This window comes from Camelus ferus, chromosome 10 (genome assembly GCF_009834535.1).
Source record: "Camelus ferus isolate YT-003-E chromosome 10, BCGSAC_Cfer_1.0, whole genome shotgun sequence".
In the NCBI taxonomy this organism is placed as follows: domain Eukaryota; kingdom Metazoa; phylum Chordata; class Mammalia; order Artiodactyla; family Camelidae; genus Camelus; species Camelus ferus.
Genome location: NC_045705.1, coordinates 21,871,479 through 21,897,243, shown reverse-complemented (window position 1 = coordinate 21,897,243; position 25,765 = coordinate 21,871,479). Strand labels below are relative to the sequence as shown.

Sequence of the window (25,765 nt, the reverse complement as noted above, 5' to 3'; positions counted from 1 at the left end):
GTGAATGGATAGAGGGAGGCGGGCAGGCAGATTGCTGTCACAAGGAAGTCTGTCATCATAAGTATTTTAAAGGTCCTGCATAAATCGCTGGGTACTCATGACATTGGACAAAAACACAATTTGAACAAAACAGGGTTTGATCGCTTTCCAGTTCCTAAGAGCATCTTTTCCCACAGATACAAGGGATGTCCTTTACCTGCTTATCCTTTTGTCTCACGGTAAAAGTAATCAGCAGCTTTATATATTCAACTGGAGAAAAGCAGGTTTTAGAAATAGCCATTCTTGCATGGGCTGATTAAAAGATTTTTCAGAAGAGAGATTCTTCAAAGAGAAAGTCACCTCCTTGGAAAGACCATTCCTCACCATCCAATCCAAAAGAGCCCCTCGCATCTCCCCAACACCCATCACCATTACATACTTGTTCTCATTTATTCTTCTTCTGGCTTACCTTTACCTGAAATTATCTTGTTCATTTTACGTGACAGCACATCTCCCATCCCCTTCCTCCTGCTACCCACCCATCTCCACAGAAATACGTAAGCTCCCCAAGATTAGTAGTAACTGTATCTGTCTTAGCTGGAACATGTATGTGTGATGGGGACAGAGAGGCACTCAAATATTCGCTGAATGAACAACAAAGAAAAAAAGTACCAATGTAATTTCCCAAAAGTCCATCCTTCCAGTAAACGTACCTGAGATGTTAGCCCCCAAAATGGTCTGCAACTATAAACAGGTCAAGAAACATTCAGATAAACCCTGAATGGCAATGCCATAAGAAATAAGTTTCAGATCCATCCGTTCCTTTATTCATATCAAGCATTTACTCAACACATATGAGAGATTACATTACAAACAAGGAGCAAAAGATGAATGTTTCTTGTCCCTGTTTTGGAGGAATTCACAGGTCATGGGGGACATTTCTTTACATTTTTACAATTTTCAAAAAATTTTCCCAAAGATTCCCTCACTTGAAGATCAGGGCAAACAGCCAACCTGGGAGGTCTTGAAGAGTATCGACCTGCTCTAGTTTCGGGGATACCACCCGAAATTAGCCTGACTTGTGAGATGTTTCTGGTACTGTTATGCTGCAGAGACCCAGAAACAGGTCTTTGGAACATGACTTCTTAATGGCAGGGATGGAATAACCTCCCCCAAATTCAAATACAACTGCTGGTAACAGCAGTGCCCTGGGAATTTCCAGGAATGAAGTTGTAATAGAATGAAGCGTGATGTCAAAAACACTGAGAGAGTTTTGCAAATGATTAGAGCATTTGTTCAAATGGCGCCCCTTCACGCTCCAATTCACCCTAACTTTTATAAAGAACATCAAAGCTGGCAAGCAGACTAAGATGGATGCTGACCCAAATGTGCAATTCATACATTCATGCTCCCATGTCGGAAAGCAGGGCCTCCCTGGACAGCCTTTCATTCTGTTTAATGAGCACTGCACTGCTGGGACAATCAGGCTTGGTGAGGTTTTCCCGAAGCTAAAGATTTGTTAGAAAGACTCTGACGTGGGCTTCCTGGTGGGCTGCATCTCAGAGACCTAGCCTCCACCACACCAAAATGGCCAAGAGAAATGTTAATTACTCAGTCTAGCCAACCACTCAGTGAGAGGTAGAAAGACACCTTCCTCGATGCCTAATGCACTCAAGGTATCCAATACATTGAATAAATGAGCGAATGAATAAACAATCTTCCCCTAAATTTCTCCTTCCAAAAAGAATGAGGCATTTTACTGAAAGCACACTTTGACAATGAACTAATTTAGGTCAGTTCTCTGTGTTAATACAAAAGTCACCAAGCTTGTAATGGACCTGACCACTGAGAGAAGGGGTAATAAAAAATCATGAAGCCTTTTCAGGGTCTGCCTTATTTTCATTTGTAAACCGCAGGCTGTGTTTTATAAAAATACTGCTGAAGTTGTAAGCTTCTGGGAGCCATCTGCTAAGATGGAGCTGGCTCTGGTAGTGACCAGACGTAGCCGGTTTGTGGGGGATCCCATCCCAAGGTCCTGACACCTGCTTGGAGGTCTCAGGCTAAGCTGGAGTCAAGGACCTTTCTAATGTGATCCTTCGCAGAGAGCAGAAAATTATTAGGCTCTGTAGCTCACTTAACACCCCCATCATCCAACTCTAAACCAAGACATTTAGAATTTATTTTTCCTTGGATAAACGTTCTTCCTCGGCCCTTTATTTTTCCTCTCATTCCTTCAACAACGTGAACTCCCAAGACAAGAAATATGGCCTCTGGTTCCTTCTCACTCCACTCTGCCCAGCACGGTACTGAGCACAGTGAAATTGATCAATAAACAATCTTTTTAAAACGTATCAAAATTTGATAAAAGCACTCTAACCATACTGAGTAAATCTGGACAAGAGAAAAGGAAAACATCACTTCAAACTTCACTGCTTTACTGCAGCTAATCTGGTATGCAACACCCCCGGCCAGGACTTCTCAAGTTTTCAGTGGAACTAACCTCCCCCAAGAAGAGAGAAGTTAATGAGCACTGCTCACTCTCTTTTCTGAAGATGGGCCCAATCTTATGAGCAAAAATGAGGGCAGGGAGAAAAGTCTCAGCAGTAACTTGTCTAGATGGCTTCAACTTCAGGCAATAAAACAGTGTGAGCTTCTAACTTTTTGAGTGAAGGTTGTCTCCAGCAAGGGATACCAACTTGTAAAACAGGTGAGACAACGAGCATACACAACAAGGTAACCGACTGCACACATTCACTCCAGAAGGTTCAGTGCGGGGAGCAACAGGCAGTGCTCAGAGGCTCTGGAGAGTCCACAGTCCCCAGCCAGCCCTTCCCACGTGACCAACCCCTTCACCTAAACACAAAGCCTTCCCAAAGGCTTCCTCTGTCCTCTGAGATTAAGATAAGCTAGCAAGACCACATCATGCTTTGTGTCTATTTCCTGTTTATTTGCACGTGGTTTTTCTCATTATCATGTCATTAGAATGGACATTCTGGTGTGGGTATGGAGACTGGGTATCAGTCACGTATTGTTAAGCCTCAGGTGGACTCTCCTCCTTTTGCTCAAACTCCATTTGTGTTCTTTACTTATACAGCAGGGAAGAGTAAACACTCTGCAGTTCTCTCCTCCTTGTTTTGAGTGTCTCTCCACTGGTTCATAATTTGCTAGCACATCACACACTCCATTTCAGCTAACCAGCCCTGATACTCTCTCTTTCTCCTAAACTCTAGATTTCCTTTCTGAATTCCCACTCTGATTCCTACTACTCACGCAATAGTGGGTGGGTGGTATAGCCAAAAGCTACAGATGTAATCTCGTAATTTCTTTGATGTGTTTATTTAACCTTAAAACTTCATGCAGATTTTTGTAACATTTTTTTATTGAGCTATAGTCATTTTACAATGTTGTGTCAAATTTTATACTCTACTACCATATATAATATCTGTGTGTGTCTCATAAACGCCGTGTCTTAAGTCATCACATAATAACATCTGTGTCTCATGCAGATAATGTCTTAAGTCATTTTCTAGCTAATTTAACATCCCCTTCCCATGTTTAAAGAAATTTACACGTCCAGATGCGTCCAAGTCTACCTTAAGACTTCATCTTCCCCTTCATACAATCTTAAACCTTAAGGGGGAACAGAAGGCCCAGTTTGAGAAGTAAGACATTTGATCGTTGGCATTCAAAAATTTGACACTGATGGATTTAACTCTCCACAAAAGACCCTAAAGACCCACGATTGATAGAATTTTAAAACTGTGCTGGGGCCTGAGTTAGGCTTGTAAGCATGAGTTTCCAGGCTAGTGGCTGGAAGCAAATCCTTCACCCAAGGAGGGGGCCTGACCAGCAGCCCACCATGCACAATCTAACTTGGCCATCTTATTCTCTAGTTACTGGGCTTTCAATTGTTAGGTAAGGACACTCAGCAAGGTCAGAGGCCTACCAGCCTTCTCTCCAGCCCCCATAGACAATAAATGCCTCTAAGCCAAGCCATTTGGCTTACACCCCAATTCTACCATTAGATTGATGTCACTCCCTTATTCAAACCCTGCAGTGACTTCCCATCACACTGAGAATACAGTCCAAACTCTCTACCATAGCGTACAAGGCCCTGTGTGATCTGGCACCTGCTTACCTCTCCGCCCTGGCACTCTTCCCCCTGTTCCCTGGGTTTTATCCACCACTGCCTCCCTGCTCTTCTCAGAACAGGCCACGATGCTCCCACGTGCCTGGCTTTGCACTGCTGTCCACCATACTGTGGCTTCCCTCTCTCGCTCCGATCAGCCTGCCCTAAACCCAGACCCGCTATCTTCTCAGAAAAGAAGCCTCCCTAGCCTCGTGTGGTCCCTTGCTCTGCTTTCTCTTTTATAACCCTTGTCACTCTCTGACTTCATGTAAGTTACTTAACATTTATTTGTTTACTGCTGGCCCCCCCCCCAACGTAGCAGGTAAGCACCCTGGAGACAGGAATCTTTTTCCTGCTGGAGAGACCAGTGAGCCTCTGCTATGTGGATGGAGGCCACGGGAATTCCCACGTTAAGTGGAGATTGTCAGCCATGCTGTGGAAGGCTGGCTGGTCAAGGCAACCCAAAACACAGAGCCAGTCCACCTGGAACCAACCTGAAGCATTGAAGCAATACGTGTCGTACTGGGAGGTATTGGACGTGAGGACGTACACCCCTGTGTTGTTGGCAGCACAGATGGAATTGGGGTGGATCCGGGGGATCACCACGTGCCCGTCTATGAACCCATACCTGCAAAAGAAAAGCCAGAGGTTATCCACCTGCAAGGCTGCAACCAGGGATTTCACAATATCCCGCTGAGTGACATTGCATGCCGTGCAATGCTTGCTTCAGTTCACCCCTAGGGATGTTAGCAGTTTCGACAACTGAGGTAAATGAAAGCCAAACATGACAGCAGAGGGGCAGTCAAAGGGATCAACAAGGCTGATGGAGACAAAGTGACTTTTTTAGAGCTCTATAAAAAGCTAAAAAAAAAAAATAGATTCATGAAGGAAAAAAAGTTAGTTTCAAATAAAATCTGTGGTCAGCAGTCAGGCTGGTCTGAACAAGCAGAGGGAAGCCCAAGTCACAGAAGACGAGAATGACCCCTTTATGGTGTGAGACCCACTCTGGCCCTCCATTTCCTTCCTATTTTCCAGAAAATACAGAAAATGACTGGCTCCCATGAGGTGGCAGTAAGTGGCTCTTCATTTCCGTCCACGAATGTCAAACCTGCCTTGTTTCCCCTCCCCTCCTCTTCTTCCCTGGCCTCGCCTTTTTCTTCATTCCCCTTGCCCCAGACCTCGTTGCTCTAAACACGAAGTCTTATTATATAAACAGATACAGTGCATCTTGCCCTGTGAGCATCCAGGGCATAATTCCATTGCCAGTGGAAGTCAATTGACCACCATTAAAATAGGGAGTAATAGTGATTAAATAAGTAGATGGCAATGTCTCATTAGCTCAGGAATTTTCCAGAAGCAGCGGTCAGAGAAGCACTTAAGCCCCTCTGCCCCATCATGGTGTTTCTGGGAGCCTGTTGGAGCGGGAAGCCCTTTCAGATACAACACACAGCACCCAGCCTCTTCCACTAGCATCACGGTGGCTGAATACTCACTGCATGAATTCTCTAGGATTAAAAAAAAAATGCCTCAAAAAATGAGATGTGGGCTGAGAAAATACCATTTGCAAGGGAAGAGCAGAGAGGGAGAAGCTAAATCCAACAGGTTTTTGAAAATGCAATGCTGGCTAAAATGCGCAGCCCAAATCCTTTAAATCTTTCCTGCCAGGGGCGACATACTGCATCACCCTGCAAGACCCATGGAAATGGCTGTGAGTTTGACATTTCTAAGTACTTAGAACTCATTATGTCTACATTGCAAAAGCTGGCATGACTCATTCCTCATCTGAATGGCCAGACTGGTTTCTCCAAAGACTCCTGAGTTTGGAGGGGGAGGGGGTGCAATTAAATGTTAATACGTTTCCTTATATCTGAGAATTGCTACTAATCAGGGTGGGGCACACAGAAGAGAGTAGCTGCTAAGGTTTTACCATCACCTGTGAGACTCTCCCATCTGTCCTCCGGTGGGTATCTGATTCATAGCTACCTGAGTGAAATGATGGAAATGAATTTTGCAACACTTAAAACCAGCTATGGGTGGAACGATAGATTTCTTTGGCACAGTTTTTCTTTTTTCTTTTTTAAATACTAATACCCCTTGGTAAGCCTGCTCCCCATCCCATTTTCAGCTAGTCCATGTAACACTGAGGTGCCAGAATCTGTAATTCCTTTTGTAAATTATCTCTGAGTTTTTTGCCACACATCATGTCGACCGCCAGTTTTATGAGTCGCCCTGCCCCTGAGTTGGGGATATTACAATTTATAAGTGTGTATACAGCAGGAGTGGGTTGCCGATCACAGGAAGGAGAGAAATACTCAGCAAATCCATCCAGTAGCACACTTCCAACTCCCTTTTGCTCTCAGTCCTTGGGGAAGGCTGGGTCATTAAATCTTGCCCTGGGCTCAGAAGCAGGTCTGGAAACCCGACTCCTCCCCCGCAAGGGATGTGGCCCAGAGTGGGCTGCAGAAGTAAGCCTCAGTTGCTTCCTCTATAAAGTGGATAATAAAACTGACCCGTGGTGCAGTCTGAGGATTGAGTGAGGGACGTGGGCAGGTGGGCCGGGGGTGCCCAGGATCTAAGCCCTCGATGATTGGCCAGTGGGCGTTGTAAGAACTTCCCTTGTTTTCAGCATAGGAGAACGTTTCTGTATTTCATAAGTTTGTCTTGTCTGCATTTCACAATCAAAATTCAGCTTACTAAATCCACTTTCTCAGGCGACTGGCTTCTCAGGGCTGTATTTAAACAATTAGCCTTGGGAATAGAACAAATGGATCTGCTAATTAGCCTTCCTTCACTGCAGCCTACAGCTCAGGAGCAGTAGCTACCAGAGCGGTCCGTTCCTTTAATTTTCTCCCAGACGTAGGTCTGAACACTTGTCTGCACACCTCGGCTCTGTTTTACAGCAGTGCTGCTCAACAGAATTTTCTGTGATAATGGAAATGTTCTCTAATCTATGTTGTCTGATAAGAGTAGCCACTAGTCATTTATGACTAATGAAGCACTTGAAATGTAGCTCATGCCACTGAAGAATTAAAGTTTTGATTTTATCTAATTTTAATTAAGTGTGAACGTGGCTAGTGGCTACCACATTAGTGCAATTGTAAAGATTTTCCTTTTCCTTTTCCCTTTCCTTTTCAGCAAAAGAGTCTCAGCTCCCATCCATACTCTGGCTGCCTCACTCTGTAACCAAGGACAGGGATAGGTGTATTTAACTTACGTTTAATGGTTTCTGTAAAGAGTTCTGCAGCTTGACTTTTTAAAAAGCAGTCTAGTTGCGTACGTGCGCATTAAAGAAAAAAGAGAACCAAGTTACCTAAGGACATCACATTGCAAAAGCACAGAAGGGTAGCTGCAGGCTGGGGTGGAAACTTCGGAGCAGTCACTCAGATTCCCCAGAGCTTCTTCTAACAAAAACAAACCAGACCAAAACACTTCACCACGGTGGTCACCACTGCTCATTCCTAATGTGCACCACTCACCACAGGCCATCAGAAATTCAAAAATAAAAAAAAATTAAAAAAATAAGGGCCATGCCTGCTGTGAATGTCCTTGAGCAAAAGGCCCGGCGACCAGCTCCATGAACAGGGTGATATCCGGTGGGAGGCCGCCTATCTTCCTCTGATCACTTGTAATAATACATCGGATAGGTCATTACAAGCTATTGAACTGTGCTCTATAGGAGGACACTGTTGTTTATCTATATATGTAGAACTGAATCACTATCCTGTACACCAGAAGCTAACACAACATTGTGAATCAACTATACTACAATAAAAACAAATAAAATAAAAACAGACTTAGAGAAAAAAGAATATATCTCAATAATTTCCATGTCCTTTTCTCTCAAAATAGAGCAACACAGAAGAGAAACGAAATAAAGAGAGAGAGTTGTTAGAAAAATCTGCTTTAGCCAAGTCTGCAGGGTCAGGACTCCACCAGGTACATATTTATTTTAAACACTGTTATTTGCTTTCCGTGTTCTTGTGGTTCCGACAGTGCTATAATATTGCACGCTTCTTCAAAGCCCGGAGAGAGCGCTGTGGAAGCACTTCAGGCAAGTGGATGCCAACCCATGACCCTTAATGGCCTCCTTCTGGGCAACCCCGCCCTGATTCACAAAGTGTCTCTAGCCGGCCTCAGATTTTAGTCTTCGTACAGGTTCCAGATGGACGTGACCAAGTTAATGGGCGGGGCTGACTCTTCAGGCAGCCATCCATTCAGCTGTCTGGGAGGGGCCTTCCCGGCTCTAAGCCCCGCCCCCTGCACCCAGGCTGACAGCTTTCAGCAGAGGGCTGGTGCTAGTCTCTCACCTGCAGGTCTCAAACCCTTTGTTCCGGGCTGCCTCCATCTGGGCCATGGTGGGCAGCGTGCTGTTGAAGGCCTTGCAGAGGTCAGCAGCCTCAGTCTTCGAGATGCTGTAGCGACCATTTTTCTCCACGTGGAACACACCTGCGTAGCGGCAGGTTATATTCAGATCTGCGGGATGAAACGGGAAACGTTAGAGTCTTCTGCATCATTAATTTGGAAAGGGTAACAAGTCTGCTTTAGAGCAACCTCATTAAAAAGCCAAATGATCTTCCCTACTGGCCAGAGCCTTCGACATTCACGGCAGCATTTCAAAGCACCACTAGCTCAAGCTCAAATGTGCGGTAAGAGGTAAGCCTCAGTTAAAGCAGCATCGCGCTTACCGTCTCTCCACCGATAGCTCCACAACAAAGTTTGTTAAAAGCGGATGATTTCTTTCTGGTTAAGAAAGTGATACAAACTTATGTCAAACCTACTGAAAATCAGGGAGGTAATGAAGAAATAGCAACTTCACCTCTAAGAAGACTACTGCAAGCATTTTCAACATTTTCCTGTATCTTGTTTCAGTCTGTTTTCTGAATGTGTGTGTGTTGTGTGTGTGTGTGTGTGCTTGTATAGTTTAAATATACAATTTTAGCTGTGGGAAACTTTTTTCCCCACTTAATCTTACATTATGAATATTTCCCCACCATCATGTGATGTTGCTCCCTGGCTGATAACCTCCAATGGCTCCTAGTTGGACCCAGAATAAATTTCCTTATCATGGCTGATAAGACTTACATGATCTGGCTCCTTGCTCCCCCTCTAACCTTTAAGTAGCCCCCTCTGCTCTAGGCACAAAGCTTTCCTTCAGTTCCTTTGGATGTTCTGAGCGCTTCCCCACCTTAGAACATTTATAGCCATCTTCCCTCATCTATATCTGTCTGGAATGTTCTGTCCTCCAATCATCCTGTTTTTGTTTTTCACCTCCACATTGCCTCATGGTAGGATCGTTTCTTGAACATTCTTATCCAACCCTCAGCATCTCCCTCACCTCGCCCTGCTTTTGTGTCTTCACAGCAACTCGTTTGTGATTTATGTATCTGGTTATTTTCCGTCGGCCCTTTCTGTGATGAAAGCCTCAAGGAAGCAAGGGCCTTTGCCCGTTTACGGCTGTTTCTTTAACACTCAGGACCGTGGCTGACAGAGAGAGGATGCTCAGTAAGTATCTGCTGAGTAAATAAACAACTCATTGGAATTTCCTCAAAAACACACTTTGAACATCTGACAGACTGACCCAGGACTTGTTCTTTCCTCCCAAGAGTTAACTGCATCCAAAACGAAACCTAACTGCCACCAACCAGTTAAAAAATGATTTAGTCCTAGGACTTCTGTGAGTTCTGCAGACACGAATCTGAAATCTCAATAGGAGCTAGGAAAAAAAAAAAAAATCACCTGACCCTACGTAACAATCTCAGAAGACTTCAAAGACCTTCAGTGAAAACTTGTTATTCTTCTGTATTACGCTTGGTTTGCACTAGAGTAAACGCCAACACAGAAAGGTTAAGTCCTTGAAGCCATCCTGGTGAAGTGTCAGCACGTCCTTGAGCTTCGGGGACAGTCCTTCTCTAAGGAAGCTCACGGGCGTTGACTCTGGGCCCACCACATGGTGGCCCACGTGCCAGACTCAACACCACTCCATCATTCCCAAGCCAGGTCTGGATTCAGACAGAACTGGCTTTAACTCAGACTCTCCCTCTCACATGGGCACGTCCAGAGGTAGCCAGGAAGATTCTGCTTAGTGATCAATGAAAGAACTGAGGCTCAGAGAAGTGAGTTGCCCAAGGAAGTGAGAATTGCTGTCCGGAGCCTGGAGTTGCCTTCCTGAATCCCAGTGGCTTTGTTCTGCGTTGTTGGGCTGACAGACAGGGGAGGGGAGGAGGCCTGTGACTGCAGCATCCCTGGGTACCCAGCACTTTTGGGGTTCTATGTTGTACCATCTTCCAAGAACCCTAAGAAGCATCTTTTATGTATGTAGGTATGTATTACTCACAGGTAAAGAAACTGAGACTCAGAAAAGTTCAATGACTTTGCAAAGTCACCCAGCTACTTAGTGGCAGAGCTGGAAATCCATTTCAGGCCTGTTTAACACCAAAAGCCACGCTCCAATCCACTCTGTTATGTCACAAGGATCCTTTCGTATCATTAGAGCAAGTTCTCTCTCTGGAGGGGAGAGACAGACCTAAGCAAACTAAACTTACATAATGACAAAGATAGGGTCCATGGTCTGAAATTGTACAGCCAACAACTGCTTTCTCCTTTCTGGCAGGAAGCAGGTTCCAACCACTAGAAAAGTGTCTGACAAATGCAAACCGAGATGATAAGAGAACAGTTACATTTCTGTACAACCTTTCTGGATGCTGAAAATGATAAAAGAAGAAACAAGAAATGGAGCTTTGAAAAGACATAGGCCAGTATCAAGTAATTTTCTTTTCTTTGTATCATTAGCATGCAGGTGCCCTTTAAAAGCATCAGAACTGGGTGAAGTGGAGAAAATGTGTTTGGGGACAATTAATTCCTTTTTGGGTCTAATTCCTTTTTGGTGTCCTTCTAAATCCACCGGCACAATACTTGGCTGATGAGGCAGGGGGAACACAGAGCAGGGAAATGTACACAGTCCTTCTGAAATACTGTTTGTTTTTACTGACATTTTCAGCTCTGGTCTCGGTCAGCTTATCTTTGCCAAAGGAAACTGTCACGCTGGGTGACCGTCCTTCCGGGCACCCTCCATGTCTAGCTTCCAAAAGAAAAACAAAGCCTCCCGATCAGCTTCTCGGAGGTGAGGCTGACTGCAGAGACTTCAGCAGATGCCAGGAGAGGCAGACCTCCCATCAGTGCACGGTCAGGTGGCCACTGTCACTCCCAGGTTAAAAATAAAGTCTGCGGCATGGACGGTGGTTTGGAGCTGAACGGCAGTTCCTGTCTTATTAAAATGAATTTGAGTTTGCCACCTGCCACACAAAATATGCAAATGCAAAAAGAGCCAATTCTGACTGAGACTTCTGAGTAAAATCCCTTGAGTTCCGTGGGCAGCAGCCAACATCGCTTGATAGACAATACACACACGCATGTGTGTGACTCTGGGTGTGCATGCAAGCAGCGAGTGCGTGTTGTGCGTGCCTGTGGTCAGCCAAGACAGGAAGGGACAGATAAACTCAAGCTTCAGCCTTCCTGGACTGCGAGGCTTAAACAGACGGTATAGCACTTTTCAGAAAAGAGCTGCTGAATGAATGAAGAAATTCTATGTGATGTGAGACTTCCACAGCTTACATTTCTTTTCATTTCACAGAAAAAGGTCTGATTCCTAACCCTGATGGCACTGAGCCATCTAGGAATTACAAAGATGTTGCCAAAAGCTTTGTTTCAGGTCAACTATCCGTGAGTGTTCACAGTTCCTCCCCTCTGGGTCCTTTGTGTCTTAAAAGGGACCAAGGCTTCAGGGTTGCGTATCCTTTAAGTCCCGACAGTTGATGAAGTCTTTCCAAAAGGCTTCCTTAACACTTAACGCAAATGGAAATTATTACCCCAAAGGGTACTAACAATACAGCAATAAGAGCAACTAGTGCATATTGTACACTTACCATGTGTATGACAGGCACTCTTCTAAGCATTTTCCGAGTATGAATTCATTTCATCCTTAAAACAGCCCCAAGAGGTAGGTAATTATATTACCCCCATTTTCCCGATACAGAAACTGAGGCACAGAGAAGGGTAGAAACGTGGCCAAGTTCACAGAGCTAGTGATGAGGGAGCCAGCCAGTCGGGGTCCCAAGAGCCCACAGGCTCAGCCGCCAGCTACCACTCCTCACCCCGATTCACGTAACTTTGTGTTCCGTCTCAATCACCCCGGCGTAGAACATTCCCGAGGTTTGAGTAAAGTAAGAGTAGGGCCGAGGCCTGAGTAGCCGTGGACCACAGATCACTGGACAGACACCTGTGTCCCCGGGAATGGTCCGGAACACACAGCAAACCCCCGCAGAGAGGCAGGACTCCCCAGGAGGTCTGTGTGTCTCTCCTGAGAAACAAGGACCTCTGGGCTCCGGGATCTGCCGGTTCTCAAGAGCCTAATATTAAACAGCCGATCACATCTCTCAAACAAGACTCTCCAACTGGACGTGGATCAAGAATGTGTTCCGTTGAGGCCTCTGGTCTCCACTAAACTCCTGTGTCATGTAATAAAGGCATGCTCCCACGGTCCTCGCTCGGAGAGAGCCAATGGGCAACAGTGACTGTTGGAGGCCGCTTTTAGATTCAGGGTGGGGCCCCTCTGGAGGGAGAGTGTCGGTTACCGTCAGGTTTGCCAGGAGGGCAGAGGCGTCGTGGGCCCAGCACCCAGGGCTCTCACTGCCCACATGGGACGAGGTGTGCCAGTGATCTGCTAGGAAGACCACAAACAAGCAGCTCTCTAAGAGAGCATCCTTACGGCTTCACCTACTCTCCAGCGCCAACCAACCTTAACCTCTCTGACACTGAGCCTTCCCTTAATGGAGGACAGGACTGCCCTGTCAGGGCTTGTGGGACTGTGAAATGAGCTAAGGCATGTCGGACACTGGAAGAAGCGTTTGGCACTTAATTAGAGCCAATGGGCGTTGCATACTTACTAGGTGGCTGTACACTTCAGCTAAATTAATTCCCACAAAAATGCTATAGACTCTGAAAAGACAAATGCTCAGGAGTAGGCACTACGGCCAGATCTGTTTTAGAGACAAGCAAACTGAGGCACAGAGAGGTTAAGTGGCTTGCCCAAAAGTCATCTAAATGGGAGAGTCAGCGTTCTAACTTCTGCTATGTTGCCAATTATGCAGGGCTCTGGGTAAATTCATTCTCACTTGGGCAAACCATAGTTGACCAGTAACACCAGTCATCTACCTATATGTTCCACTAAGCCTCACATCAAGGAAAATAGATCTGTCTAGTGAAATTGCCCTGGCACATTTCAAAACCTTCCCTAGGCCCTGAAATGAATTGCTTCTGGGTGTGCTCCAGTCACTTTGCAAGTGGTAGAAAATCGCGTCTGCTGAGAGCAGAGCACTGCGTCATTTGTACTTAACTTGCCATTATCTACCAGTTTCCAAATTTTCCTGAGAGTTGAACAGGGCTGGGGGCGGGGGTGTCACACAACTGACCAGTGGAGCTGAGTGACAAGAGGTCTTCAACCTGGCATCCACGAGTTGGTCTTCAGGGGTCTAGAAACCTGGGAAACTATACACAAGACTGTGTGTGTGTATATATATGTGTGTGTGTGTGTGTGTGTGTGTAGGTGTTTTGGTGAAGACAGCATCCCCGGGTTTCCATTAGCTTTTCAAAAATATCTATGACAGAAACAAGTAAAGAATTACAGGAAATTATCTTCAGGGTCTCTTCAGTAATCTGAAATTCCAGGATTCTGGAATTTTGGAACCTCTTTATGGGCTTCATGACAGCAGGGACCGCATCTCTCCCTCAGGACCCAGCACAGCACTGCACAGAGTAGGCACGTGTGGGACAGATGAATGAATGAATGAATGAATGAGTGACTATACCTCCCTTCCCCCCTCCACGAGACAAGCAGACTGTGGGGTGCGAAGGAGACATGTCTTAGGTCCACTCCCCTCGTCACGTCTGAAAGAATCGCCAGCTGGGCCCTGTGCCTTGAGAATTCCCACCTGGACACTTCCCATGTCTTTAACTCGAAGGATTTGCTTCTGATTTGCTTTGCTATTTTCCCTGAAAGCAAATGTTTCAGAGACCAGCTGTCAGCTTTGTAACGGGCTTTGTCTGGCTGTCATCTCAGAGATGAGCACAGCCTTCTTCTGAGGCCAGATCTGAGAGAGGACGACAGATACAGTGCATCCTGTGCGAAGACCACAGGAGACAGTCTACAGTCAACGGTGCCCGAGACTCCCCGTTCTCCAAACCAGACTTCTCCGGATGGTCCAAAATTGAACCCACTGGTTTTCCAACAGGCTCCAGCCAGATATGCCTGGTCCCTTTTGTCACCTCCTCAGGAGGGAGGAGGCAGGATTAGATTTTTTCCTACTGATTTGGTCCCCGAGTAGGCTCTGTGTCTGGGGAAGCTGGTTTTCTGGAAGATGGGAATAAGGCTTGGTCCCTGTGACCCAATGACGTGCGGTTCCCACGGCCATGATGACAACGGCGAGCGCGCACCCAGCGCCTGGTCCGGCCCAGGCGAGGTTTTCAACACTTTGCACCTAAGAATTCACTGACTTCTCACAACAGTCCCGTGTGGTCGGCACTTTTATTATCCCCATTTGATGCAGGAGGTAACTGATTCCTTGAGAAGACATGAGAGACCTGAGCCAGGGGCTGGTGGACGTGGTTTCAGACTGGGCAGCCTGGCTGGTGACACCACGGTGTTAAGTGATCCCTTGTGCGTGGGAAGATACTAAAGCACAGGAAACCCTCTTATTTTCCATCTTGCATTTTTACAGTGCCGAGAGGTGAGGATTAAAAACAGAGCTCTGGGGAGGGAAACTGGAGTTTATTAAATATAATTTTGAGATCAGAGGTCTCTTGATTTTGGAACATGGGGCTTAAAAGGGCAAGGCCCTTTGCCCAAGAGTTTGGTAAGACTTTAAAGTGAGAAAATCTGAACTAATGGAACTTCCACCCGTCCCCAGGGAGATTTTGAGGTCTCGTGTTCACTGGCTTTCCCTAACAGTGGGCTGGCTTCCTCTCCCCCATTCCCCCTGTGCTCTTCCCATGAGCCCCTCGGCAATCAGAGAATCCAACTCCAGCTGCAGCCTCACGCCTCCTCTGGGCTCTGGCCAAGGTCAGGCAGGGCAGAATAAAGAGAGGACCCCGGACTCAAGGGTGGCCCAGGGCTGGGACGCCAGACCACAGGCTATCCTTGTGACATTTTGAGATGATAGTTGCTCAACCCGAAAATCTCAACAGACCAGGCCATTGTAGCGGAGCACTGTACTCCAAGCCTGTGGGTTCCCGACCCCATTGAGCTCCCGACCCCATTGAGCTCCTGCAGTCGGTTACATGCGAGTCTGCTGAGCAATGACAGCCAAAAGCACTGGTGAGCTCACCCCACTTTTCATCTTTATAGTGTTTATCATGAAATAGTGACGTTTCTGTTTCTGTCTTCTGATTTGCTGAGCTCATGTCCGAAAAAGGATTATGTAACTCACAAATCTAACCAAAATGATTCTGATCAGAAGTAGGGAGAGAAAAAGCCAATTTTTTAAAAAGCCTTATTGCTGATCAGATCATCTGTGTTTAAAGCCAGGAGGGACAACAGACAGCTTCTAACCAAATTCTCCTGAGATGCAAGAGAAAACAAAACCCGCAATGACTGAGCCTGGTCCCCAAGCCAGTTTTGAGAAAAGCAGGACCTCAGGGGTCCAGAATTGCCAGATTCCTGACCCTTAGTTCAATGCTCTTACTACTGAACCCCTTTTATAAGAGGCTTGTGCAAGCTGTTCCAATAAAGCCACAATCCACTGTCTTAATGGGACATGAAGAAGCCATTCTGTTCTTCACTATGATTGTCTGATGTCTTCAAAGCCCAGAAGTTTCCATCTGGGAGTCTTCCTGGCTAGATTAGCCCCTGCTGCCACCCAGGCCTGCCCGTCCAGAGGGCTGGGCAGCCTTCCTGCCGCCCCACATCACTCGCCCCCATCCCCTGACGTCCATGTGATGGGCGCCTGGTGAAAGGCTCCATTGTTCAGCATCCACTTCTCAATGAGGCCAAAATCACACTTGGTGGCCGAATCGCCTTTGGCTGCCCAGGGCAGACCATGAGTCTTGAGTGACTCAGTCTCTCCCGGAATTGCCCTGGAGGCAGGCGAGGGTTTAAGGAGCAGAGAAAATAGTCAGACACCATCATACCCGGAGAATTTCCTCCAGAATGTGTCCTGGGTTGCTTTCAACTGAGCTATTCATCTCTTGGCACTTTGAAAAGAAATGCACCCCAACTTCTTGGCACCTGGCTATACTCCCTGACCGCTCAGCTTCTTGTCCAAAGAAACTGTCATGGCAGCCAACAGGGGCCCATCGCATCCCCTCTGCCAGAGAAGAGTCCAAGGCTTCCCTCAGCCACTACCTCGGCCTTTCTCCAGCCCAGGCCTCCAAATGACCAACCCAGTGAGGCCTTCTGGTTGTTTTCACAGTCTGAAGAAAGACCTCACCCCTGCCTCCTAGTGGGGTAATGGGAACTGGGGGAGACGAGGGGTGGGGAGGGCCTGGATCCAACAGCGAAGAAGAGAGTGTGTCCCAGAACTGTCACCTCAGTCCCCAATTCTGTAAGGCCAAGTGGTCTTTGGGGAGCAAGTCTCGGGGAAGACAGTCGAGGGAGAGAAACCGCAGTGTGTACCTTTTGGGTGTTGCCATGGTGACCACGAAATGCTTGGCTCTGGCCCTAAGACTTTGTTTTCTTCTTTTTTGGATCGTATCTGTTTAGCAGACTGACTAGCACAAACCCAGGATGTGGTCAATGAAATGAAAAAGCATCTCAGGGGCCCACATGGGGTTTTTCCTGTTGCAAGTAGAAAAAAAAAAAAAGAAAGAGGTCCCTCTTTGTTTTGTAACTAGATTTTCTTCCCCCAGGGCTAGTTACAGTTTTGGCTACATCACCTAGTTCAGGTACAACTTTTGCTCAGGTCTGTCACTGGATGTTTGAGGAACTGGCTGACTTGATATTGAAGGAAGTATGTCATGAGAGTCGAGGTGAGCTGAGACAGTCACTCACAGGTAATCACTGCATTTTGGGGTAGTTAGTGGGTCACTGACACACTGATGAGCCAGGGGTCTCCATCTGGGAGAAGAATGAAAGGGTTCTAGCCTAAATCCTGGGTTGTATAAGCTGTGTGACCTTGAACAAGTCATTCGAGTTGTCTGGTTCACACCTAGCCTCTGTCTCCCAGGATGAAATACGGAAGGAGTAAAGAAATGCTTTGAGCTGGTGGGATAAAAGGGAGAGGGGGGATACACACACCTGGGACAGTATGAACACCTCAGAAAGCTCCTATAAATTAAGGCATACACAGGCCCCAGCCCCAGCAGAACAGATGCATGAAAGAACAAGCAAGCGTCAGCAATCGCGCCACGGGAGAACGTTCCTCCTTCAATTAAGAAGCACTTCCACATCCAAAAGCAGTTCTGTGAAGCCTGTCAGGTAGGCAGTATGGACCCATTTTCCAGATGAAGAAGCTAGGAGCAAGAGATGCAGAGACTCCAAAGTTTCACAGCGTTTGAATAAAATCCAGACCTCAGCTCAGATTTCCAAGGTCCTCTGATTTTCCCCGTTACCTGTGGTACTGCCCTTTCCTTCCTGGGTTGTCAGCAAACGGGAAACGTGGCAGCACTCAGGGAAGAGCGATGGTTTTCAAACTTCCCCCTCCCCCCAATGATGTCTTAGGTGGAACCACAGGATTTAGGAGAGGTAATGGCAGAGCTGCCCCAGTAGGAGCGGGAGTGAGGGTGGAGGGCAGACCCCAGACCCCCAATCCACCAGCTACTCATTCCTGCCCGGCCCCACCCCACCCCATCAATAGTCCCGCCACCCTCCACAATGCTCTAGGAGGCTGCGTGGAACACTCTGGAAACCACCGCAGGAGGGTCCAATCCTAGCAATGATAACCACCACTTGGGAAGGCCTCCCATGTGCGGGGGACTCCAAAGCCCAGCGTGATAGCTGAGGAAACAGAGGCTCAGAGCACCAAGCGGTTAGCCCAGGGCTCTGCAGTTCAAAGGAAATGCATTGTATAAAAATGCTTTACAGGTGATGCAGGCTGAGTATTTTCTTTTTTTGTATTTTTCCCCCTCAGTCTCAAGAATAAAAATACCTTGCAATTAAAGTTCTCCTTAAAGACTGTCTCTAGTTCACCCCACGGAGAGGAGATAGCAAAGTTTGCTTAAAAAATCCTGTTCTACAGGGGCGGGAGCTGGGTAACAGCAGACTTGACAGGATTGACAGAGTCAGAAGCTGAGGTGAGGCTGTTGTCCTTCACGATAGAGCCATCCAGACGGAGGGGAGCGAGCGGCCAGCACCGATCCCCACAGAGCCCGACATCACCACACAGGCCAGGGTATCTCCATCTTGGATTTGACTTCCTCTTCTCTCTTTTCAGCATCTTCTCAAGGTATAAAGAAAAGATTCTGGAATTCATGGAGCCGCTATCCTACCTCGGGCACGAGTCTAGGTGTGGTAACAGGTGTCACACCGTGGCATCCCCAGAGCCGCTTCGAGAGGTCAAATCATTAAGCCCATTTTGCAGATGAAGCAAGTGAGGTTCAGAGCACAACTGACAACATTTGCTGTGAAAGTGGCAGGGCCGTGAGTCAAACGCTGGGAGGATAGCTGGTCTCCGGACATCCCTTAGCCCACGCGTTTACCAAAGCCACGCCCCCTGCTCGGGGCACACGGGTTCTCCCCCTGGGGGCTGGGAATGCAAGGGCACCGTGGGGTGTGGCTGAGCCTCTGGCTGGGGCCCCAGCAACAGTAACATTAACAGAGTACCTACTGTGTGCTAGGTGCTTCACACCGATTATCTCATTTAATCCCTACAGTAAACACGTAAGGACTATTATAGGATCCGACCTTATTACAGATAAGAAAACTGAGGTTTAGAGAGGTTTAGAAACCTGTCCAAGTTGCACCATTGCAGAATCAGGCAGTCTGGCCCCTCGCTCTTAGCCGCCACACAGGAAAGCCTCTCTCATTGCTTAATTTCCAGAGGTCCCTGGTGAGTTTTGGGATAACGCCTTTTGCCAGACAGTTTGAGCACCACTGGATTCGTATTTGCTAGTGCCATGCCAAGAGAGTTGGTGGATGGGAGCTGGTTACCACTGTCTCCTCCCAGGGGTAACTAATAGACCCAGTGAGATGGGGACATTTTCATAGAGAAATCAGTCCTACACTGGGACTTAAGAGGCCTGTGCCCTGGACAGGGGTGACAATCTCAGAACCACAGTCTGAGGAAAAGCTTGATGAATGGCTTGGATTTCTACCTGGCTTTGAGAGTCTCTCACTACCTGTGCTCTTCCCATGACGGATGCTATCTGGTTCAGACACCCCTTAGACTGATGGTTTTTACCCTCTTTGCCCCACAGCACCACTTCCATTCACAGGAGGGACCATGCCAGTCACACTCCGATGGGCACCAGGTGCCTTGCAATCCCAGTGGCCTCTCCCTGTCACTCAAAAAATCTTATCTGAATGCAAGTATGTGAGTGTGCAGGTTTTTCTGGGACTAGCCACGGGTTTGCTGCAGTTTATAAAGAAAAGAAAGTCATCCATCGGCCTTGGTACTTGGTCGCTAGTAGCCCTGTACTTATAATTCACCTGCAACCCATCCTGACTCACATGTGGATTGAGATAGAACAAGAACCATGCCTTTAGGTTACCCCTTTCCTCTTCAAACACATCAGCAGCGAAGTGATGGAGCTGCAAAAGTATTTGTTTGCAGCAACAAGCACTACAAGTGACCGAGGAGAGGTCTAGATTTCCACTGAATCTGAATTAAGGGGGCTCAGAAATCATTAGGTAAGTTTCCTCCCCAGGCCAAGAATCCTACCATTATTCATTCTTCAGATGCTTTCACCAGTCATGCAAATGTTTCAAAGCAGAAACCCTACAGAGGGAGAGGCTGGATTGTGGGGATATTTTTTAAAAATCTGGGCCAAAAGATTTCCAGGATTAGTACAGTTCCAACTGCCCTGTGAGCTAATAGCTTGTAATTCACACCCCTTCCTGAGCTTTCAATCCGTGAAATCTCATCTGTAACCACAGATGCCACTTGCAAACGCCAGGCTCTGGAGAACTTACTTCTGACAAACTTTTAAATCCGACTCAAGCCACAGGGTTTGGACCAAGATCTTTACCATTTCATGCGCAGCTGGAGTGGGCCAACCATAACTTCCTGCTTTTAAGGAACATGGCTCATGAAAAAAGCCAGGAGGCTGGGAAATGGAGGAAGTTACAAATGACCCTTCTGTGAAGTTTTCAAAGCAAATAAGATCCTGATGTTCCTTCAAATAAATGGCCATCAAATGTGGCAAGAGACTACACTCAGGTGAAGGCTTAAGCTCGTTTCACCAAGGACAGTTGAGGGCTAGAAACATCAGGAAGAGGAGACCCGGGCCTCTTCCTCTGAAGTCTGTGCCTCCCAAGTCATTCTTAGCTCCCTGAGGGCATGGCACAGGCATCCATTCAAAGCACCTTCTAGAAGATACGAGTGTTCTGTACCAGACACGACCTTCGATGCTAAGGAGACATATGAGGTCCTTACCCTGAAAGAGCTTATGTTCCAGTGCGGGAAGCAGACAGTATACAGGTAAACAATTAGCATAGAAACAAGGCCACTTCAGGTAGTGATAGGGTGACCCCAAAACAAAAGGGGATTCTATGCTATGGGAGAGAATGACGGGCTGCCTTGCCAGGCCGTCTGTGTGGTCTGACGCTCACTCTTCCATGAACTTATGGGTGTATTTTACTTTATTATGGGGCTCTCGGTGACAGGGAGGAGGGAGGAGGGAGGAAGGAAGGAAGACAAATGATAGATAGATGAATAGACAGATGGATGGATAAATGAATGAATGGACAGAAGCATAGATAGACAGACACTATCATAAAACATCACTTTAGGAAGAAGTCTGCCTCGAGTGATACTAACCCATAAAACGTTCTACTGGGACCTTCCCTTATTAGCTCTACATTCACAATGTCTGATGCACAGTATGGCGCCCAACAGATGTTTCTTTAGTTTAATGGGAAACGCATCAGACCAAGTTCAGTGACCTGGGCTCTCGTGTTGGACTTCTTACTGATAAGCTGTCAGCCCTTTGGAGAAGTCTTCAGTTTCTTCATCAGACCAGGAGGAAGTTGGATTTGGTAGTCTCTAGGCCCCTGGCCAACCCAGCCCTCTGCCTCCAGAAGGGAAGCCTACGTGTCTTTGTAACTTGTTCTCTAAACACTCCAGGAACTGAGTGGGTCCCAGTCGCTTGCAGGGTTGTGGCGTTTCCCTCTGGAATCTGGGCAGTGCTGGTGTGATGAGCACGTCAGGCAGGCTGGAGCGGCCAGCAAAAAGACACAAGAGACAAAACAAGAGCGTAACCAGCATCCTGCTCTCCAATTACACCAACGAACCGCCGTCCAGCACACAGAGACCTGCCCCATCGTCGCTGGAGGGAAAGAATGGTTTCAATTAAGAGGAATACAGCAGGACCGCTGATTTCCTTAGAGAGACTACTCCTAAATCACTCCAAACGGCCCCAGTGCTCCCTGCAGCCAGTTCAAACCATTCTTCAGCTGTGAGACAATCCTCAAGTGAGCCGCTGCGCACAGCCCCCACCTGCACAACTGGAAGTCCAGACACCCACCCCCAGCTGGCTCCCTTGATCTTTGGTGGTCTCGGAGGTTCCAGGGCCCGTGCAAAGGGCAGAGAGGGAAGCTCCCTCCACCTCCTTTCTCGAAGAGAACTCTCAGTAGTGCCAATTTGCTTCAAGGCCCTCCATGGTCAAGGAGCCAGAAAAATCCAGGCTCTCAGGAACAGGAGATGTCTTGAATTTTCAAGGCCTCCAATTCTGGGTCTAGAAGAGCAGGATGCACCCCAGAAAGCTGACTGGGCAAGCCGCTGTGAAGTTCAAGGGAGAAGGGAGCTCTGGACCAAATTCCAGCCCCACAACATGAGAGTGGAGGCTTCTTAGGCAAGTTCCTTCATTTTATGAGCCTCAGTTTTTCAGCCTGCATAATGGCTTTAATGAAATTCATTCATTTAGTCAAAGGTTATTTGTTGCATCCCTCAAAGAGAGGTTTAGGGGAGTAAGAGAATAAACACAGGTTCAGTTTGTTTCATAACAGGTGCTGAGTAAATGTCAATCGTATTCCTTCTCCCACAGGAAGATGAAGCCTTGGACAATCCACAGCTCCCCTGGATACCAAGGGGACCCCCAAGTTCTAACTTATAATGTACTTGCACCATGAGCCATCATTTGTGCTTTCCTCTCAGCCCAGACAACAGCTTGCAGCCACACTCTCATAAAATCAAAAGCAAAATGAGAACCTGCCACAAATGCAAACACTCCTATTAAAAGATACAAGTTTCAGTCACTTCTGAGGTGTGGCTGGGAGGGGCCAGATCTTCCTCTCTTTAGAGGCAAACAGAACTACGAAGTTAAAGACAATTAAAGGTATTTTTGGAGATGAGAGAATTGGACACCCCAGTGATTGACGGGTGGGCACTTCGTGCCCTCAAAAGCTGGTCCCCCATCCACCATCAGGAAATTCCAAGCTTGGGCTTCTGGGGAGGAAGTGGGCACTGGGAAACTTCACAATTTCCAGAATGAGAAGGAAGTGATCACATTAAATTGCCCCTAAGGGCCTTTCGAGACCGAGGCCAGAGAACAGCACTTTATAAAAACACTTCTGCCCAAGAAGGAGGAAAATACCATCTCGTCCTCCGGCCCCACCACCCACTGCCAGCACCCAAGGCAGGAAGGGGCAGGTCCTGCTGAGACAAGCAGCCTGGGAGACTGACTGCCGTTGTGCAAGTAAAGACAGGACCTGGAGTGTGTTTCCCCATTCGCTTTCACCAGCTTCTGCCATAGCCAAGCTTCCTGGAACATCCCAGGCTGCTTTAACTGCTCTGCAACCGTCCGTTGTTCCAGTGAGCATGTGGGTGTCAGCGCTCTGCTGTGCCCTCCCCCCAAATTAAATGAGATCTTACTAGGGCTAATGTTTTGCCCAGAAATGGAATGAAAGTCTTCCAAAGGTGGTTGGAAGCATTTCTCAAGTGCAACAGGAACCAAGCGTGGGCTGAATGGGGAAGGGAGAGGTCCCAGGTCTAGAACAGCCCTTCCGCACACGATCAGAGTGGTCCTCACACAGCCCTGCAGGGAGGTATCATCGCTCTATTTTAAAGATGAGAAAACTGAGGCTCAGATGTTAAGTCAATTGCTTAAGGCCATGGAGTTGATGAGTGGCGGGACTTGAAGCCAGGTTTAACTCCAGGACCCACACTGCTTTCTGAGAGCTGGGGAGAACCAGACTCAGACCCGACCTGTGCTTGGCCCACAGACCGAACCAGGCATAAACGTCCTCAGGTTCAGCCTTTAGCAAAGGAAGTAGAGAATATGAGTTTGAGAGACGTCATTTCCTGCTGGCCTATCTGAAGTGGGGTCTGTTCCTAAATGTCTTCCAGGGGGACTGGGAAGCTCATTTGGAGAAGAAACCGGAAGAGTTCTTCACAGGCTTTCACAATGCAGAATGCAGACGTGGCTATTAAGTTTGGCCTTCCAAACAATACAAAGAACAGGAAGCTCAAAGAGATAATAGGGTACCCTTCCTCTACCCTGATAAACAGTCCTTAGGGAAGGCTGGGATTATCTGATGATGCTTGTTTGAAAGGAGGGAGAGCTGTCCCCCACCACGTCCCAGAGGGGAGCAATGGCGAGACCCTCCCTCTGCCCCCAGCAAGAAGAGTCTGGAATATCCAAGGCTTGCTTCCCCAAACCCTGCCCCATCTTTCCCGTCCCTCAGCAGAAAAGGTTTCCTCCTTGTCTTTCACATCCATCCTGAGTGGTCAAACATTGCACATATTCAGCTTCCCTTTTGGTGGTCTGGCAGGAAACCATGGAAGAGACTGTTTCTTAGGTGACACCAGCCAAAGACGAGGGTGGGAACTGGGGTGGTGCAAGGCCATAAAGCAGAAGGAGAGAAGATATGGTCAGCTTGCGGACTCTTATTTATTTTTTAAGCACTTGTCTCTTATTCCAATAGATAGATAGATAGATAAAGTTTCTTTGTAAGCTGAATTTGGACATCACAGCCTGACTCCACCATGGTAAGCCACAATCCCACAAACCCAAGCAAACATTAAAAGTGGATACTAGCCTTCAGAAAAGAGAACACCAATCCCAAATTTATTCACTCAACAAGGTTTCATTCAATGCCCCCATGTGCTGGGCACTGTGCTAGGCACTGGGACCAGGGCACTGAACAAGGTCAGCAGGGTTACTGCCCCAAAGGAGTTTATAGCCCAGGAGAAAAGACAGACATTCAACAAGTCCAGAGCAGAGCATAATGAACATTATAACAGAAGTACAAGGTGCTGAGTGCTTAGTCTAAAGGGAGGCCTTTCCTCCCCAGGGCCTTTCTGTCCCTAAGAGATGCCTCCCCGAGGCAATGCCACTCAGCTGAGAGCTGAAGGATGGATGGGGACTCTCAGGCCAGGCTCAGCAAGCCTCATGGTCAGGAAATTCACCCTCAAAATAAAGCATAAATCATTTTAGCTTAATAGAATCCATTTCCTCTAGCTGTTTCATCATTAGATTTTGAAAAGCAGCAGCCCCCTTCCTGTGTAAGAAATAATCACATCCTTGAGGTCCACGTTACACATCGTTGGGTTTCTCATCCCTAGATTCAGTCATTATAAATCCTTTAATAATATTTAAGTGAAAAAAAGGAATGGAAAACAAACAAACAAGCAAAAATCCTGAAGTTTCCGTCCATGCTGATGGACTCGTGAACTAACGACACGGAGGCAGGGGACTGGCCCAGAAAACCCGCCTGTTCATCTTTGGGCTTATGAAAGTGTTAAGATGTTGGGCCCTTGAGCTTTGGACTCAAAGAAACTATTAGGAAGGAGTTTTCCTGCTTGTGAAAGAGCAATTATTAATGTAAAATTCAATAGTCAATTCCAGACTACTCGAAAGCAAATCAAATCCACTGGGATCCAACACAGCGCAGGAACGTGGACTTCAGCCCTGGTGGGTGGACATCTAGGGTCCAAATCCTGAATCTGCACTAATTAGCTACCTGACCCTGGAAAAGTCATTAAACCTCTCTCCTCTGCAGGAGTGTAATGATGCTAACCATGAAGTTAATGTGAGGGGTGGATTCGATAATGGAGCTGAAAACACTTCACACACATTAAAACACTCCAGGAGTGTAGTTATTGAAAAGGGAAGCAGGCTATCTCCCTTAGGGGTCACCACCTCATAATCTACAGGAAGAGCCGCTTGCCCAAGGTCATAGCAATTCTTTTTAAATGGACCGCTACACAGTAGTGGTCCTCATGCCTGGTGCACTCCAGCAGTGCTGAGACGGTTTGCAATAATGAGTTTCTAATAATAAAGTACTCAAGTGTGCACGAGTTTGACTATTTCTTGTAAATTATAACAGATTTAAGATTATTCCCTGATACGCTTTTGTTGGAGAGAGAAAAGGATAAAGTTACAGCTGTTGTGACCATAAGCCACAGACCACCTAAGCTTCAAACTGCAGTGCGTCCACCTTGTGAACTCTATCCATGAGGCATGTCTTCTTGGAATAAAGTTGAGGGTGTGGCTTAGGAACAAAAGAACTTA

The 25,765-nt window shown here is 47.1% G+C and overlaps 1 protein-coding gene across 10 annotated transcripts in view; it reads right to left on the bottom strand.

Moving 5' to 3' along the window:
* CD44 (CD44 molecule (Indian blood group)) overlaps positions 1 to 25,765 on the bottom strand; it is an 84,999-nt gene that overhangs the window by 42,374 nt on the left and 16,860 nt on the right. For all 10 annotated transcript variants that reach the window (XM_032488449.1, XM_032488447.1, XM_032488450.1 and 7 more), the window contains exons 2-3: positions 8,416 to 8,581; positions 4,603 to 4,736 (exon numbers count right to left, since the gene is read on the bottom strand). In XM_032488449.1, the coding sequence (XP_032344340.1) occupies positions 4,603 to 4,736; positions 8,416 to 8,581 (300 nt within the window). The remainder of the gene's footprint in view (positions 1 to 4,602; positions 4,737 to 8,415; positions 8,582 to 25,765) is intronic.